The 13,412-nt window shown below is 39.6% G+C and overlaps 1 protein-coding gene across 2 annotated transcripts in view; it reads left to right on the top strand.

Annotated features, from left to right (window-relative positions):
• Nucleotides 1-13,412, top strand: part of ZWILCH (zwilch kinetochore protein) — a 35,159-nt gene that overhangs the window by 17,948 nt on the left and 3,799 nt on the right. For both annotated transcript variants that reach the window (XM_015243876.3, XM_072962199.1), the window contains 9 exons: nt 239-332; nt 1,005-1,054; nt 1,705-1,810; nt 2,529-2,608; nt 4,331-4,487; nt 4,989-5,017; nt 8,400-8,536; nt 9,699-9,794; nt 12,420-12,532. In XM_015243876.3, coding sequence (XP_015099362.1) covers nt 239-332; nt 1,005-1,054; nt 1,705-1,810; nt 2,529-2,608; nt 4,331-4,487; nt 4,989-5,017; nt 8,400-8,536; nt 9,699-9,794; nt 12,420-12,532 — 862 coding nt within the window. The remainder of the gene's footprint in view (nt 1-238; nt 333-1,004; nt 1,055-1,704; nt 1,811-2,528; nt 2,609-4,330; nt 4,488-4,988; nt 5,018-8,399; nt 8,537-9,698; nt 9,795-12,419; nt 12,533-13,412) is intronic.

Genomic DNA, 13,412 nt, shown 5'->3' with positions numbered 1-13,412 from the left:
TTAATTAACCTCTCTTAGGCTCAGTAAAATGAGAGTAATAGTAGTATCTGCCTCATAGGGGTTTTGTGGGGATTAAATAACATACTGCATTGTGAAACACTTAGAACAGTTCCCAGCATCTGATTAAACATGCAAGATATATATCGACTAATATTATTGAATATGTCTTACTGATTAAGCTATATCTTCTGCTAACAAGTTTTGGGTTTTTCATTTTTTTTTTTTTAATCTCTTACAGGTTTTGGCTGATGGTTTAAGGACTGGTGTAACTGAATGGCCTGAGCCCCTGGAAACAAAATCTGCTGTTGAACTTGTGCAGGAATTTCTGAATGGTGTTTGTTTTCCTAACTCACACTTTTTTTTTTTTTGGTTTATTTTTCTTAATTGATGATTTATACTTGCTGTTTAAATATAAGTTGTCCCTTCAGGCTTGGTATGCTTTTCGGTTGGGATAGAGATAAAGCTATGAGGTCTGTCATGGTGAGAGGGACAGCTTTTGTTCTAAATTGCTAACGATAAAGTAATTTTAAGAATTAATAATATGTTTTTAGTGGAGAGGGTATAGCTCAAGTGGTAGAGCGCATGCTTAGCATGCATGGGGTCCTGGGTTCAGTCCCCAGTACTTCCTCTAAAAAATAGATAAGTAAACTTAATTCCCCCCAAAAATAAATAAATTAATTAAGGCTTTAAAAGTTTTAAATTTATATATCATGTACTGCAGTCATATTTGAGATTGTAGGAGAAAAGGGATGGAATGGTTCCTCTGAGCTCCCACCATGTGCCTGACGTTTTGTGCCAGGGGCTTTCATTGCACCTCAGTGCATCCTCACTGCCCTACCTAGTGGGGATCTGTTATAGCCTTGTTGGAGAGTTAAGCAATTTGCTAAAATCCCCAGTTATATTTCTACTATGCTTATTTGCCATTTGAAAATAGGATTAGGCTAGAAATAAGTTGGAAAGCAGAAAAATAAATTCAGAGTTAATAAGCTTTTGCCACTTTCTAGACCTAAATAAGCTGGATGAACTTGGTGATTCTACAAAAAAAGACACAGAGGTAAGTGATTGTTATTAGAAAAATACACTGAAATAGCTTTTAAAGTCTAGTTGCACTCTTGTCTTTTATGTCCTACTGTCTCAAATGGATCTGGTCCAGGCAAGACGATGTTTTGAGGGTAGCTTTTGCTTGGTCTTTAAAGTCAGCACTGGTGATTGTTCTGCCTGAGAACTGATGAATATTTTTAAAGAGAACTAATATGCATTGATTATTAATTGCTTAACTGCAGTGAAGTAGAAATGGATATGTTAACATACTATGAGGTGATATTACTGTAGTATGTGAAAAATGCTCTGAGATGTTTCGTTAATATGCCACAGGTGGTATTAAATTGAGCTAAATATGTTACCATTTGACAACTAGGAGAATGGAGACAAAGGTGTTTTAATTAAATATTTTCACATGGAAGGAAAGTTGAATGCTTGATTGAGGCATCACCCTTTAAGAACAATTTTAGGGGTCCAGTTTCTCACTGTCTGTGGATTTGTAGCTCCTTATTAGTGAATGAGGTTACAGAAGATGCATTCATGTCTCTGTATGTGCTCGTGATTCCGCATTTTCTCAGAGCGGCATTTGAAAACTTATTGGCATTCAACTGTTTCACTTTTGAAAAAATAAACGAGTATTTCTGACGCTGACTTCTCTTCCAGACAGTGAAGCACGACTCCGCAGCGGTTGATCGGTCCATGGAGTGTCTTCTCACAGTGCGGGGTGACCTGGATTTTGCTGAGCAGCTGTGGTGTAAAATGAGCAGTAGTAAGTGTCCATCAGGACTGGGAAATAAAATGTTTCCTGTTATCCTTAGGTTTACTTTTAAGTCTTTTGGAAATAATACAGTGTGCACTGCTAGTCTTGTGTGGACATCTGGTTCCCATTTTATGAAATTCATGTCTAATAATACATTGGCACATTCTGCTCAAGAATTGTCCTAAGACAAGGCAACTCGTAGAATCTCTTCTCTTCTCCTGCCTGAAGTATAAGACTTAGATGGGGTCTTTTTGTTTTGTTTTGTTTTAATTTTTAATTTTTTTAAAATTAAAAAAAAATTTTTTTTTTTTTGGAAGCAGGAGGTAATTAGGTTTATTTATTTATTTATTTTTAATGGAGGTGCTGGGATTTGAACCCAGAACCTTGTGACTGCTAGGAGCTATACCCTCCCACCAAGACTTAGGTGGTTTTTATGCTATATTTATATGAAACAAAATATACCTTAGTGAAATTACAATTATTAGAAAGAGGAAAAGATATTTCATAATATTTTTCTAGGTATGTTATTTTATGGAAATGAGTTTAATTTCTCTCTTGAAAAATACATAAATTTTTTTTTTTTTTGGTTTTGGTTGCTTTCCTTGTCTCACATCCATAAAATTCAGATACTTATCTTCCACTTCATTTGTGTATCCTTAAGATTAATGACATATTTGATCTGCAGAAGTAGCCATGAAAATAATGTTAGACTGACCTGTTTTCCAAGGTGTGGTTTCATATCAAGACCTGGTGAAGTGTTTCACATTGATCATCCAGAGCCTCCAGCGCGGTGACATACAGCCATGGGTAGGTTTAGTAGTGTGTGTTAAACATATTCTCAGCAGCACAGCACAGTGGGTAAGGACTCAGGTTCTGGAGCAGACGGCCTGAGTTCGAATTCCAGCTCTGCTCCTTTCTAGCCGTATAAACTCTGGCAGATTCTTTGGCTTCTCTGAGCCCCAGTTTCCTCATCTGTCAAGTTGAAGTAGGGAATGATAACTACCTCATAGTGTTGTTTTCGGATTAAATAATTTAATTCATGTGAAACACTTAGCACCGAGCTAGCTCATAGTTAAGTGCTCAGTGTTTGTAAGCTACTAATATTGTCATTACTTGAGATGAATGATCATTCTCATAGCTATTGATGAGAGTACAAATTGGAACAAAAGCAGTTTTGTTCCAGTTTCTCTTTAAAAAGCAATTCTGATAATGTCTTGAGATCTTCAAAATGTATCATGCCCTATGAATCTTTAGGATCCATCCTAAAGCCATTATAGAAATACGTATCAAGATTTTATGTATCGGAATCATCATTACAGCCTCATTTATGATAGCAAAAATTATAAATGACCTAAATTTTCACCATCAATGGAATACCTAAGTAAATAATGACATAGCCACATAATGGCACATGTAATAGTTGCTATAAATGGTGCTGACAGATGATGTGGAGAAATGCGTATAATACTTAGTAAAAAGGAAAGGATTGTACACTATTGTATTAAAAATACAAATTTTGGAGAGAAAAGCCTGGAAACAAAAATGCTAAAATGTGATAGCAGTCACCTCTGGAGACAGGATGAAATGAGAATCAAATGAGGTTCTCCAACTGTATTATGTATTTCTGTACTTTACGGATGTTCCGTAATGATTTTGTGCTTTTATAATCAAGAAAAACCAGAGTTACAAGCTAGAAACAAAAAGATTCCTCATTTAATAGGAATTATTTTAAATAACGCAGCTGCCAATTCATGACTACAAAACTTAGAAACTTTCATAGGTGTGAATAGAGAGATGCTTTGGAGCAGAGGCATGCAAACCCTCCCCCTATTTGGCTGTTAGTCATTCTAGGCGTTTTAGTCTTGGCCGTTGAATTTTTCTCTTGAGAGTTTCAGTGTTTCTGAGATACTTACACGTGTGCCCCTACCAAATACAAAAGATTGTGGTGGAAATTGGAGATAACAAAAAAGACAGTAGCAAGAAAGTGTCAGATATTTTGGTTTGGTTTAAAATTGTTTAACATTTGTAACCCATGTTAGATCTGTAAGTTCACAGCCCTCGTTAGTTCTCAAAGGACCAAGTTAATATGTGGGATATTATAGCCCATAAGGAGGTCCTTCTGACACAGACGTGGACCACTGCGGGAGCAGCAGCAGTTCTGTAGTGTAGTTGAAGATGCTCAGTTTTGGAAAAGATGCCCAACAGCACTTAATGGGTCAGGAAGAGAGAATTCTTAGTTGTAAAGCTTCAAAGGACCACCTCTGCCTTCTCTTTGGGAGAATTGTGTCTTGGATGCGTTTAAACCCTTCTTAATTGCTTTGGACTTAAGCAAATGAGGTAGGAATGGCACTTTAGAAACTGATGGGTTTGTGACTTGGAGGTTTTATTCAAACAATTTGTAGCGTCAGGAGATGAAAAATGTAAGCTTATAATTTTTAGCTTTTAGCTAATACAGTTTGCTTCTCTTTTGCTCACTGGACTTCTTTTTTGTTTTTATTTGTGGTTTTATAAACTTTTCTCGATGCCTAGCTTCATAGTGGGAGTAACAGCTTGCTAAGTAAGCTCATTCATCAGTCTTACCATGGGCCCATGGACGTGGTTCCTCTCAGTGGGACTGTTCCAGTTCAGATGGTTTTGGAAATTGGTTTGGATAAACTGAAGAAAGACTACATCAGTTTTTTCATAGGTAAGTCCCTTTCCCAGCTCAAAAAATTGAAAGCTGCCTCACAGCTGTCAGCCATAGGAATTCTCAGATTTTATCTACATTTTCCGTTGTTGTTTGGAGTGCTGGCTTTGCCCCTGGTTCACCGTGAGGCTTCCATTTTCTGAGCTTTGGTTTCCCCCCTGAATAAAGATATTAAAGATAACTATAGTTTTTGTTTGTCTTTAGATCAAACATTTTGAGATTCTATGAGGTTAGTGTAGTAAATAAAAAACTTTTATGAGATGCAATTTTAATACATATCACTTGGCTGATTTGATTAGGGGCAAACTGTGATCACTTTTAGAATAAATATTAGCATATGTATATGGTGTAATGTAGCAGAAAATTTGGCCTTTTGTGCTAAATTGTTTAGCTTGATGATTCCTTTCATGTATGAACTCTGAAATTGTTTTCTTAGATGGCTTAACAGGTAATAGATAATGCCTAAAGCTTATGTGCATATATGTGGTTTTTTCTTGATAGGTCAGGAACTTGCATCTTTGAATCATTTGGTGAGTTTATTTTTTCATTCTGAAGTTGATTTTTTATTCAGTCATTCTGCATAACATTATTAAGTGCCCACTCTGTGCCAGTCTCTGTCCTAGGTCCTAGGAAACAGATAAATAAGACAATCAATTAATTATACTGTCTGGTAAGGCAGACCAAAAAAGTAGCCTATACAGTGTCATTTCTTGTTCTCTGTAAATTGATGATACTGACATAAAGTTGTATCCTGCTCAAGCCATTGCACCCCCACCCCCCCCCCCAACTCTCATCTGTCTGAAATGGCAGGGAATGCCTTTCTTTGACAGGCCCTCTAAAGGAATATTTGCTTTATATTCACTTGACCCATTTCTGTTACACATTAAGGATTACTTTCCAAAGAATTCGCTATGCTCTTTAACATATTGATTCAAAAGATACTTGAGGGTTTCAGGGCCATGATCGTGCGCTTTTGTGTTTTCTTCGTGTATTGATTTAGAAAGTTAAGGAGATTGAAGGGCATCTGTACTGACCCTTGACATTTGTTGGAGGATTTTTTTAGAAAATGAATCTTCAAATGACATCTGGCTTCTTATAAAAATACAAGATAGGAAACCTCTAGCTTTATCTGTTATGCAAAGGAAGATACAACTGGATTCTTTTGACACTGGTTTTTGCTATTCAGCTTTTAAACATTTTATTAAGAGTATATATTTTTAGTACAAATTTTTGGTATACATTTTTTAAATAACATTTTTGCAAATATACTCTTGATCTCATCACTCAAATGTGAGTACTTTTTTATGAATTCCCCTCAAGTCATTTCATATGCCTATTTTTAAAAATTCGGTTTGACTTCAGACTTGACACGGTAGTCCTTAAACTTTGGCGGTTTCCTAGAAGGCTTATTAAAATGCTAATTCCTGGGCCCCAGTGACTCAGTAGGTCTGGGGCTCCAGAATACGTCTTTTATTGGAGGGTGAGGGGGTGGACGAACCCTTTGTGGCTTTATCAGATTCTCAGTCAGTTGCTTTTGGCTAGAACTAGGATATGCAGGGAAGAATACATCTTTTTAAACAAACTGTCTCCATCTCCGGGTGATTTGGATGCAGGGGATTTGCAGGTACGTTAGTTTTGTATTGCTGCCATAACAAATTATGACACACTTAGTGTCTTAAAACAACACAAATGTATTACTTTATAGTTCTGTAGTTCAGAAGGCCAGGCTGGGTCTCACTAGGCTCAGATCAGGGCGTTGGCAGGCTGTGTCCTTGTCTGGAGCTCGTAGGGGAGAGTCCATTTCCTACTCCTTTGAGTTACTGGCAGAATTCAGTTCCCCGTGCTTGTAGGACTGAGGTCCCTTTTTCGTGCCGGCTGTAATCTGAGGGGTGTTCTCAGCTTACAAAGACCAGCCCATACCTTGGCTCCTGGCTCCCTTCCTCCATCTCTAAAGCCAGCTACATAGAGGGTCGAGTCCTTCTCATGCTGTATCCCTGCCTCCCTTGTCCGATTTTAAGAGCGCGTGTGATTGGGCTCACCTGCATAATCCAGGACACTTTCCCTATTTCAAGGTCAAATGACCTTATACGTCTGCAACCTTAATTCCTTTTTGCCATGAATGTAACATACCTGCAGGTTCCGGGGTTAGGACATGGATGTCTTCTGGGGGTGGTTGTCTGTGTAGCATGGCAGACCACGCCTTGAGAAACCCTCATGAGGCTACACTGTCTCCAGGTAATCAGGCTGTGTCACCTAGGTCAACCCAGGTGGACCAGCCTGGGTTGTAGCAAGAGCAGAGAGAATCAGAGGGGAAAGGCACTCTGGGTCTGTTCCTTTGTGAGAAAGACCTGGGGCTGTCCACTTCCAGGGGACCGCTGGGAATACGGGTGGCAGGTGCGAGGAACACTGTAGTCTGTAGCCAGTGGTGAGCGGGGCTGTGTTGGGCTGCTGCCTTCCTGGGCCCTTGCCTCTTCCCCTACTTGTGTTATTTTCACACTTTAGAATAACCTGTGTAAGACAAGAAATATGTCCCTGTATTTTGGATTTCATTATAGATGAATTTGCATTCAATTTGTCACATTTTGCCAAGCTTCTTTTAAACTATAATTTAGGTTTATCCATGGATCTCTCCTACCTCCTAGCCACTACCCCCAATTAATTAAGAGATGGCTATGGCTTTTCCCTCACTGTGGTAGTTTTCTGTCGCTGCCTAACAAAATCTAAATGCTTAAGTGAACACAGCTTATCTCACAGTTTTTGGGAGTTGGGCGCCTTTTAGCTGAGTCCTCTGCTCAGGGTGTCACAAGGCTGAGATCAAGGTGTCATCTGGAGGCTTGACTAGGGAAAGACCCACTTTCAAGTTCCCTCACTTGTTGCTGGTGGAATTAATTTGCCTGTGGCCCTTTGATGAAGGTCCCCGTTTTCTTGTTAGCTGTTGGCCCAGGACCAGTCTCAGGTCCTAGAGGTTGCTTGTGGGTTCTGGCCCTGTGGCCCTCTCCACAGCATGGCAGTTTGTTTCTTTAAAGCCAGCAGGAGAGCATCTCTCATGCTTCACCTCCTTAAAGAGCTCATTCACTAGGTCATACTAACGACCAATTCATTAATTCAAAGTCAATTAGTAGTAGGGGAGGGTATAGCTCAGTGATGGAGCACTTGCTTAGCATGCACACGGTCCTGGGTTCAATCAAAAAAAAAAAAAGGAAAGGAAAAAACCCAAAGTCCATCAGTAACCTTATCATGGAGGTAACATTCCATCACATTTACAGGTCTGGCCTCGCTCAAGGGGAAGGGAGTATACAAGATACGTATTCCAGTGAGGGGCGAGTTGTGGAAGAATTCCACTGACCGTATCTATCATGGAATGTTTCCTTAGGACGGGTTCTCAGAAACAGATCTCGGCGTTTTATGATGCTTGGCGTAAGGCTGCCAAGTTTCTTTTTCAAAGAGTCATACCAGTAATACATGCTAGTGGAAGCTTGCTGATATACTTGCTTAATTTATTGGTGCTTCAAGTTTACTATGTATTTTTAGGGGTGGGTACTCCCATCAACCTAGCAAGTGTGTTGAAGTTAAGAATGATCTTGTGGGTTTTGCCCCTCCTTCCATCTGGAGAGTTTGGTGGGTGGATCCTAGTTACCTCCTTGGGCCTCCTTGGTGAAGCAGTTCTGTGATTTCCCTTGGCCAGAGGATATGTGCTTGGCTCAGAACATTCTCAGTGAGGACTTAGAGTTTAGTTTGAGGAGTGGCATTGAAAGGAGGAAAGCTGTCTGGCTGCCTGCTGTCTTCCCCCGACCCCACCCCAGGCCTGTTAATCAGTCGTGCACATGTAGGTCAAGCGGGCAAGTTACAGTCTTTCCAAAGATCCCACTTGTTCATTAATTCCCCGTTTTCCTTTCCCTTTTTTCATTTCAGGAATATTTCATTTCTCCATCAGTAGATATACAAGAACAAGTTTATCGCGTCCAAAAACTCCACCACATTCTTGCAATAGTAGTCAGTTGCAGGCTTTTCATCAAACCTCAACACGAGCTCCTCTTTTCCTTAACGCAGTAAGTGTCTCTCTCTTGTTGACTTGCATTAAAATGTATTCTCTTCTGAAATAGTTGCAGCCAGATAAGCGCCTTTTTTAAAATTATCAGTGAGGATGGAATCTGTGCTCCCCGTCCTCACAGTAGCAGGATGGTTCTAAGTCCCTGCGGTGGGAGGACAGGCTTAGGATTCGGGAGGAATCAGGTTGGACACTTGGAGCTGGTCCATCCTGACTTTCTGAGGAAGTTGCTTTTCCCTGCAGCTTGTTTCATCTATAAAAAGGTTGAAATATATATAAAGTGCCTGACACTTAATAGATGCTTGATAAATAGTTCCTTCTTTTTTTTTTTTCAAGTATTTTTTAGATGTGGGAGGAAGGTAATTAGGTTTATTTATTTATTTGTTTTTAACGGAGGTACTGGGGATTGAACCCAGGACCATGTGCATGCTGAGCACCGACTCTACCGCTGCGCTACACCCTCCTCACCTTCTCTTAACATCCTTGTAGAATTTGGGTCAAACTAATGGCCAGCCATCTGTATGGTAACTGAATGGAAGCAAATTTTATTACCAGACCTCTGTCAATAGTAATTGCTGAAATTTTAGCAATCCTATCGATTGGTTGGACTAAAAACAGGTGGGAATAATCCTTGCACATGGATTGCTGGTGTCTTACGTGTATTTTTTTTAGACTTCAAACTGGAAGTGAACCGTTGAGTGGAAGGAATAGGTTTCTTTTTCCCTGTAGAAGGAGATACACCATTGCCTTTTCCAAAATGAGAGTTGCCTCATTTGTGAAGGGAAAGTTTGAAATTGTTACTGGGTTTTTTTCCCGCATTAAAGATCAGTAGTATATGTGAGTTAACTCTTTAATTCCCTGTATTTGGAAAACAGTGGAGGCTGGATCTTTTGCCTCTTTGTTTTCTTTCTGGTACCTCTTTCTCCCACTTAAATCCTGACTTGAACTCAACTTAAATATATTTTCCATTTATGAGAACTATGTCCACTATTAATTTTTTAAAAGGAAATGAAATTTCCTTTGTAAGAAAAAAAAAAAACCTAAGTATTGTTGATAACGGGGAGTTTCATGTTTCCCTTATGAGCTTTAGGCAACCAGAAAGCCTTTCTCTCTAAGTGGCATCTTTTTCCAGTGATTCTTTTTTTTTTTTTTTTTTTTTTAAGATCCTGCATAAAATATTATAAACAAAATCCTCTTGATGAGCAACACGTTTTTCAGCTGCCAGTCAGACCAACTGCTGTAAAAAACTTATATCAAAGGTATGCAATTTAATAACTAAATATGCTTCAAGTCCAGCCATGATTTCTAGGCATTTTCGGTGTCAGCTCCTCATGACCTCATGACCTGGACCTACTTGACCTCTGAAACCATAATCCTCTGATTCCCTTTCTCTGAACATAGTCTGATAGAGTCCTGCCTCTTCCTCCTCCCAGAACTTTTGTTTGTTCTCTTTAGACTAGTGGTCTTCTACTCTTTGATTTTGCTCTTAATTTGTAATTCCTTTACGGAAGAGGGCAGAAAGTTTAGCCAGAAGGGAAGTGACAGATTAGGAGGAAAGTGATTGGGGTAATGACAACAAAGTCAAGGGTATGGCTGTGGGAGGGAGAGAGAGGAGGATGTGGGGAGGGGTGGAACTGAGGCTTAGATGGTAGATGAGCCATCCACCCAGACGGTGCAGTCGCCTCAAATCACGGTCTCTCCTGACTCTTCTCCTTAGCATATGACAGACTTGAAATTTTTCTCGTACTCGATTTGGACCCTCCCTCTGTTTAGATCCCGCTTAGCCAAACCCCATCACCCCCCTGAAATTATTTGACAAAAGTTGCCGGTCATTGCCAAATCCAGAGGACACTTTCCAGAAGAGTGTGTTTTGGCCCCTTGTGTAATTAGCTGGCCCACCAGTTCTCTCCTGTTCACTAAGTACTTGTAAGGCTCTTTGGCATTCACACTACTGCTCTCTTGAACCTAGCCCCTTCCTTTGTTTTCATGAATAATATTCTATCTTAATTTTAACTCTACCTCTCTGGCCCACCTCCAAGACTGAGAATAGTTCCCATTTCAAGTTCTCCTTCCTCTGCCTCCTTCATCTGAGTTCTCACCAGACCTCCACCCTCTCTGTCTTCTTTTCTTCCTTTCTGTCTTCCCTAGGTGATTGCGTTCACACCCAAGGCTTCAGTTCCTCTGGGCCAATGATAATTCATAACCCGTACCTCCTGCTTCCTCTGCGCTTCACACCCGTGTTTCTAAACGTCTGTTAGACGTGAATCCTCAACTTCAACATCCTGTAGGTCGTTCAGACTCTAAATCCGATCTCCTCACTTTCTTCCTAACATTTTTCCTACTCCCGTATTTCCTCTCCCAAGCGGTCATCATTAATCTCCATCTGATGCCCAAAACACTTACCTTCTCCTTGCTCTTGTCACTTCCTCTCTCTTTAAATGGTTACCAGGGGTCTTAGAAGCTCTTGAATCCGTTCCTTTCTCTACATCCTCACGTCATCATTGCCTCATTTCGTATGTAGGCTCTGTATGCTAAATCCTTTCTCCTAGCTGCTCTGTCCACCTCCATCATCCTCCTTCTCTGTGTCACTGCCGAAGTGATCTACCTAAAATTCAGATCCATCACCTGACTTCCTTCTGTTTAAGTGACTCCCTTACCTTCAGGACACTGTTCCAGCACTCAGTGTGGTCTGTGAGGCCTCTGCGCCATTCTGGCCCATGTGCCACCACGTCTTCCCAATCTCCTCTTGAGTCACTGACTGTGTTTCCTCAGGCGCGCCCCACACTGAGCCCTTAGTGCCCACACCCATGTCCTTCCTTCATCCTGGACCTTGTCTATTTAACTAATTCTGCTTACAATTTCCTTTAAAGCTTACCTCAAAGGCCACAATCTCTGAGGACTCTTTTTCCAACTCTACATTCCCAATCTAAGTTAATTTACCGCTCTTTTATTGTCCCCTCCCACATCCGGTATTTCTCAATTATAGCATTTTTCAAAATTGACTAATTATTTACTTACTAACTTATTTATTTTTATTGAAGTTTAATTGATTTACAATGTTGTATTAGTTTCTGGTGCACAGCAAAATGATTCAGTTATACATATTTTTTTCAGATTCTTTTTTATTATAGGTTATTACAAGATATTGAATATAGTTCCCTGTGCTACACAGTAAATCCTTGTTGCTTATCTATTTTGTATATAGTAATGTGTATCTGCTAATCCCATACTCCTGATTTATCTGTTCCTTCCCCCTTTTCCCCTTTGGTAACCACAAGTTTGTTTTCTGTGTCTGTGAGTCTGTTTTTGTTTTGTAAATAAATTCATTTGTATCAGTTTTTTAGATTCCACACATAAGTGATATCATGTAATATTTGTCTTTCTCATCTGACTTACTTCACTCAGTATGATCATCTCTAGGTTCATCCACGATGCTGCAAATGGCATTATTTCATTCTTTTTTATGGCTGAGTAATATTCCATTGTACATATACCACGTCTTCCTTATCCAGTCATCTGTTGATGGACATTTAGGGTGCTTCCGTGTCTTGGCTATTGTGAATAGTGCTGCTATGAACATTAGGGTGCATGTATCTTTTCAAATTAATGTTTTCATCTTTTCTGGACATATGCCCAGGAGTGGGATTGCTGGATCACATGGTAACTCTAGTTTTAGTTTGTTTTTTTAAGGCGCCTCCGTATTGTTTTCCGTAGCGGCTGCACTGAATTGTTGTCACTTACAACCTTGTTTCTCTCCCTCTCTTTGCTGTGCTTCTTCAGGTGGGAACTGTGACCTCTCCACCTCTTCCTCACTGCTTGTCACATCAGGACTTCACTGACTATAGAAGGAACTGGGTTTTTTCTTTGATTTTTTTTTTCCTTAGTGAGAAGCCACAGAAATGGAGAGTGGAGATAAATAGCGGTCAGAAGAAGGTGAAAACCGTTTGGCAACTGAGTGACAGCCCACCTGTAGACCATCTCAGTTTTCACAAACCTGGTGAGGATGGTTTGTAGTCTCTCCACATTAATTATTCCAATAGAAAATAAACTAAGTTTACTAGCAGATATTTTTATTAGAGCTCTTGGGCCTAGTTTTAAATAATTTCCCTCAACTCTAGGTAAAAACCTATTTATTCTGGGGGAAAAAAATCATGAGAGAGTGCTTTTTCTCACTGTCCTGGCTAAAGGAACTTATTAATAGAGGTCAAGCCATAGGGACATAGGTGTAAGAACAAGGTTATAAAATGGAAATGCCAGCTCATACTTTTTACTTTGGTGTGCTGTTTAAAACAGTGATGGTATTTCTGCCCTGATGCCCTCTGTGTGGTGGAGAAAGGGTTAGTTTGTAGTATTCTGTCAGACATGGTCCATGTCAGTCAAAGACTGTCTTTTAGCCCCTGGTATAATTAGCTGACCCACCAAGTCTTCCTCCTTCCGTAAGTACATGGACCACATGGTGCTGACATCTCTTATTCTCTATTTGTATAAGTCTTAAATGGCTAGTTCAAATATTGCAAGGATTGTCCAGAATAAAATCTGATATTATTTAAACAGAATTCAAGAAGATCTGAAAGGCTGGGAATACGAATAGTCCTATTATAGTGATTAATAGCTTGCAAAATTATTTCCAAAAAATGTTTATACTTGCCCCCCTTCCCAAATATATTTTGATTCAGGCATAATGGAAGTTTCTCTCAACTAGAATGGAAACTCCTGTCTTCATACGGCTGAACTGTTAAAGTCCTAGAGAAACCAAATTTTCCTGAGAACCATCAGTTAAAATCATGCTATCTTTTCTAAGTGTGATATAAAACCTGGAGGCTATAAAAAACTGAAAATCAACTATATAAAAATAGAAATATTTTTGCCTGGCAAAA

Source organism: Vicugna pacos, chromosome 6 (assembly GCF_048564905.1).
Source record: "Vicugna pacos chromosome 6, VicPac4, whole genome shotgun sequence".
NCBI lineage: Eukaryota > Metazoa > Chordata > Mammalia > Artiodactyla > Camelidae > Vicugna > Vicugna pacos.
The sequence above is the reverse complement of the archived record's forward strand: the minus strand, read 5'-3'. Positions and strand labels throughout refer to the sequence as shown.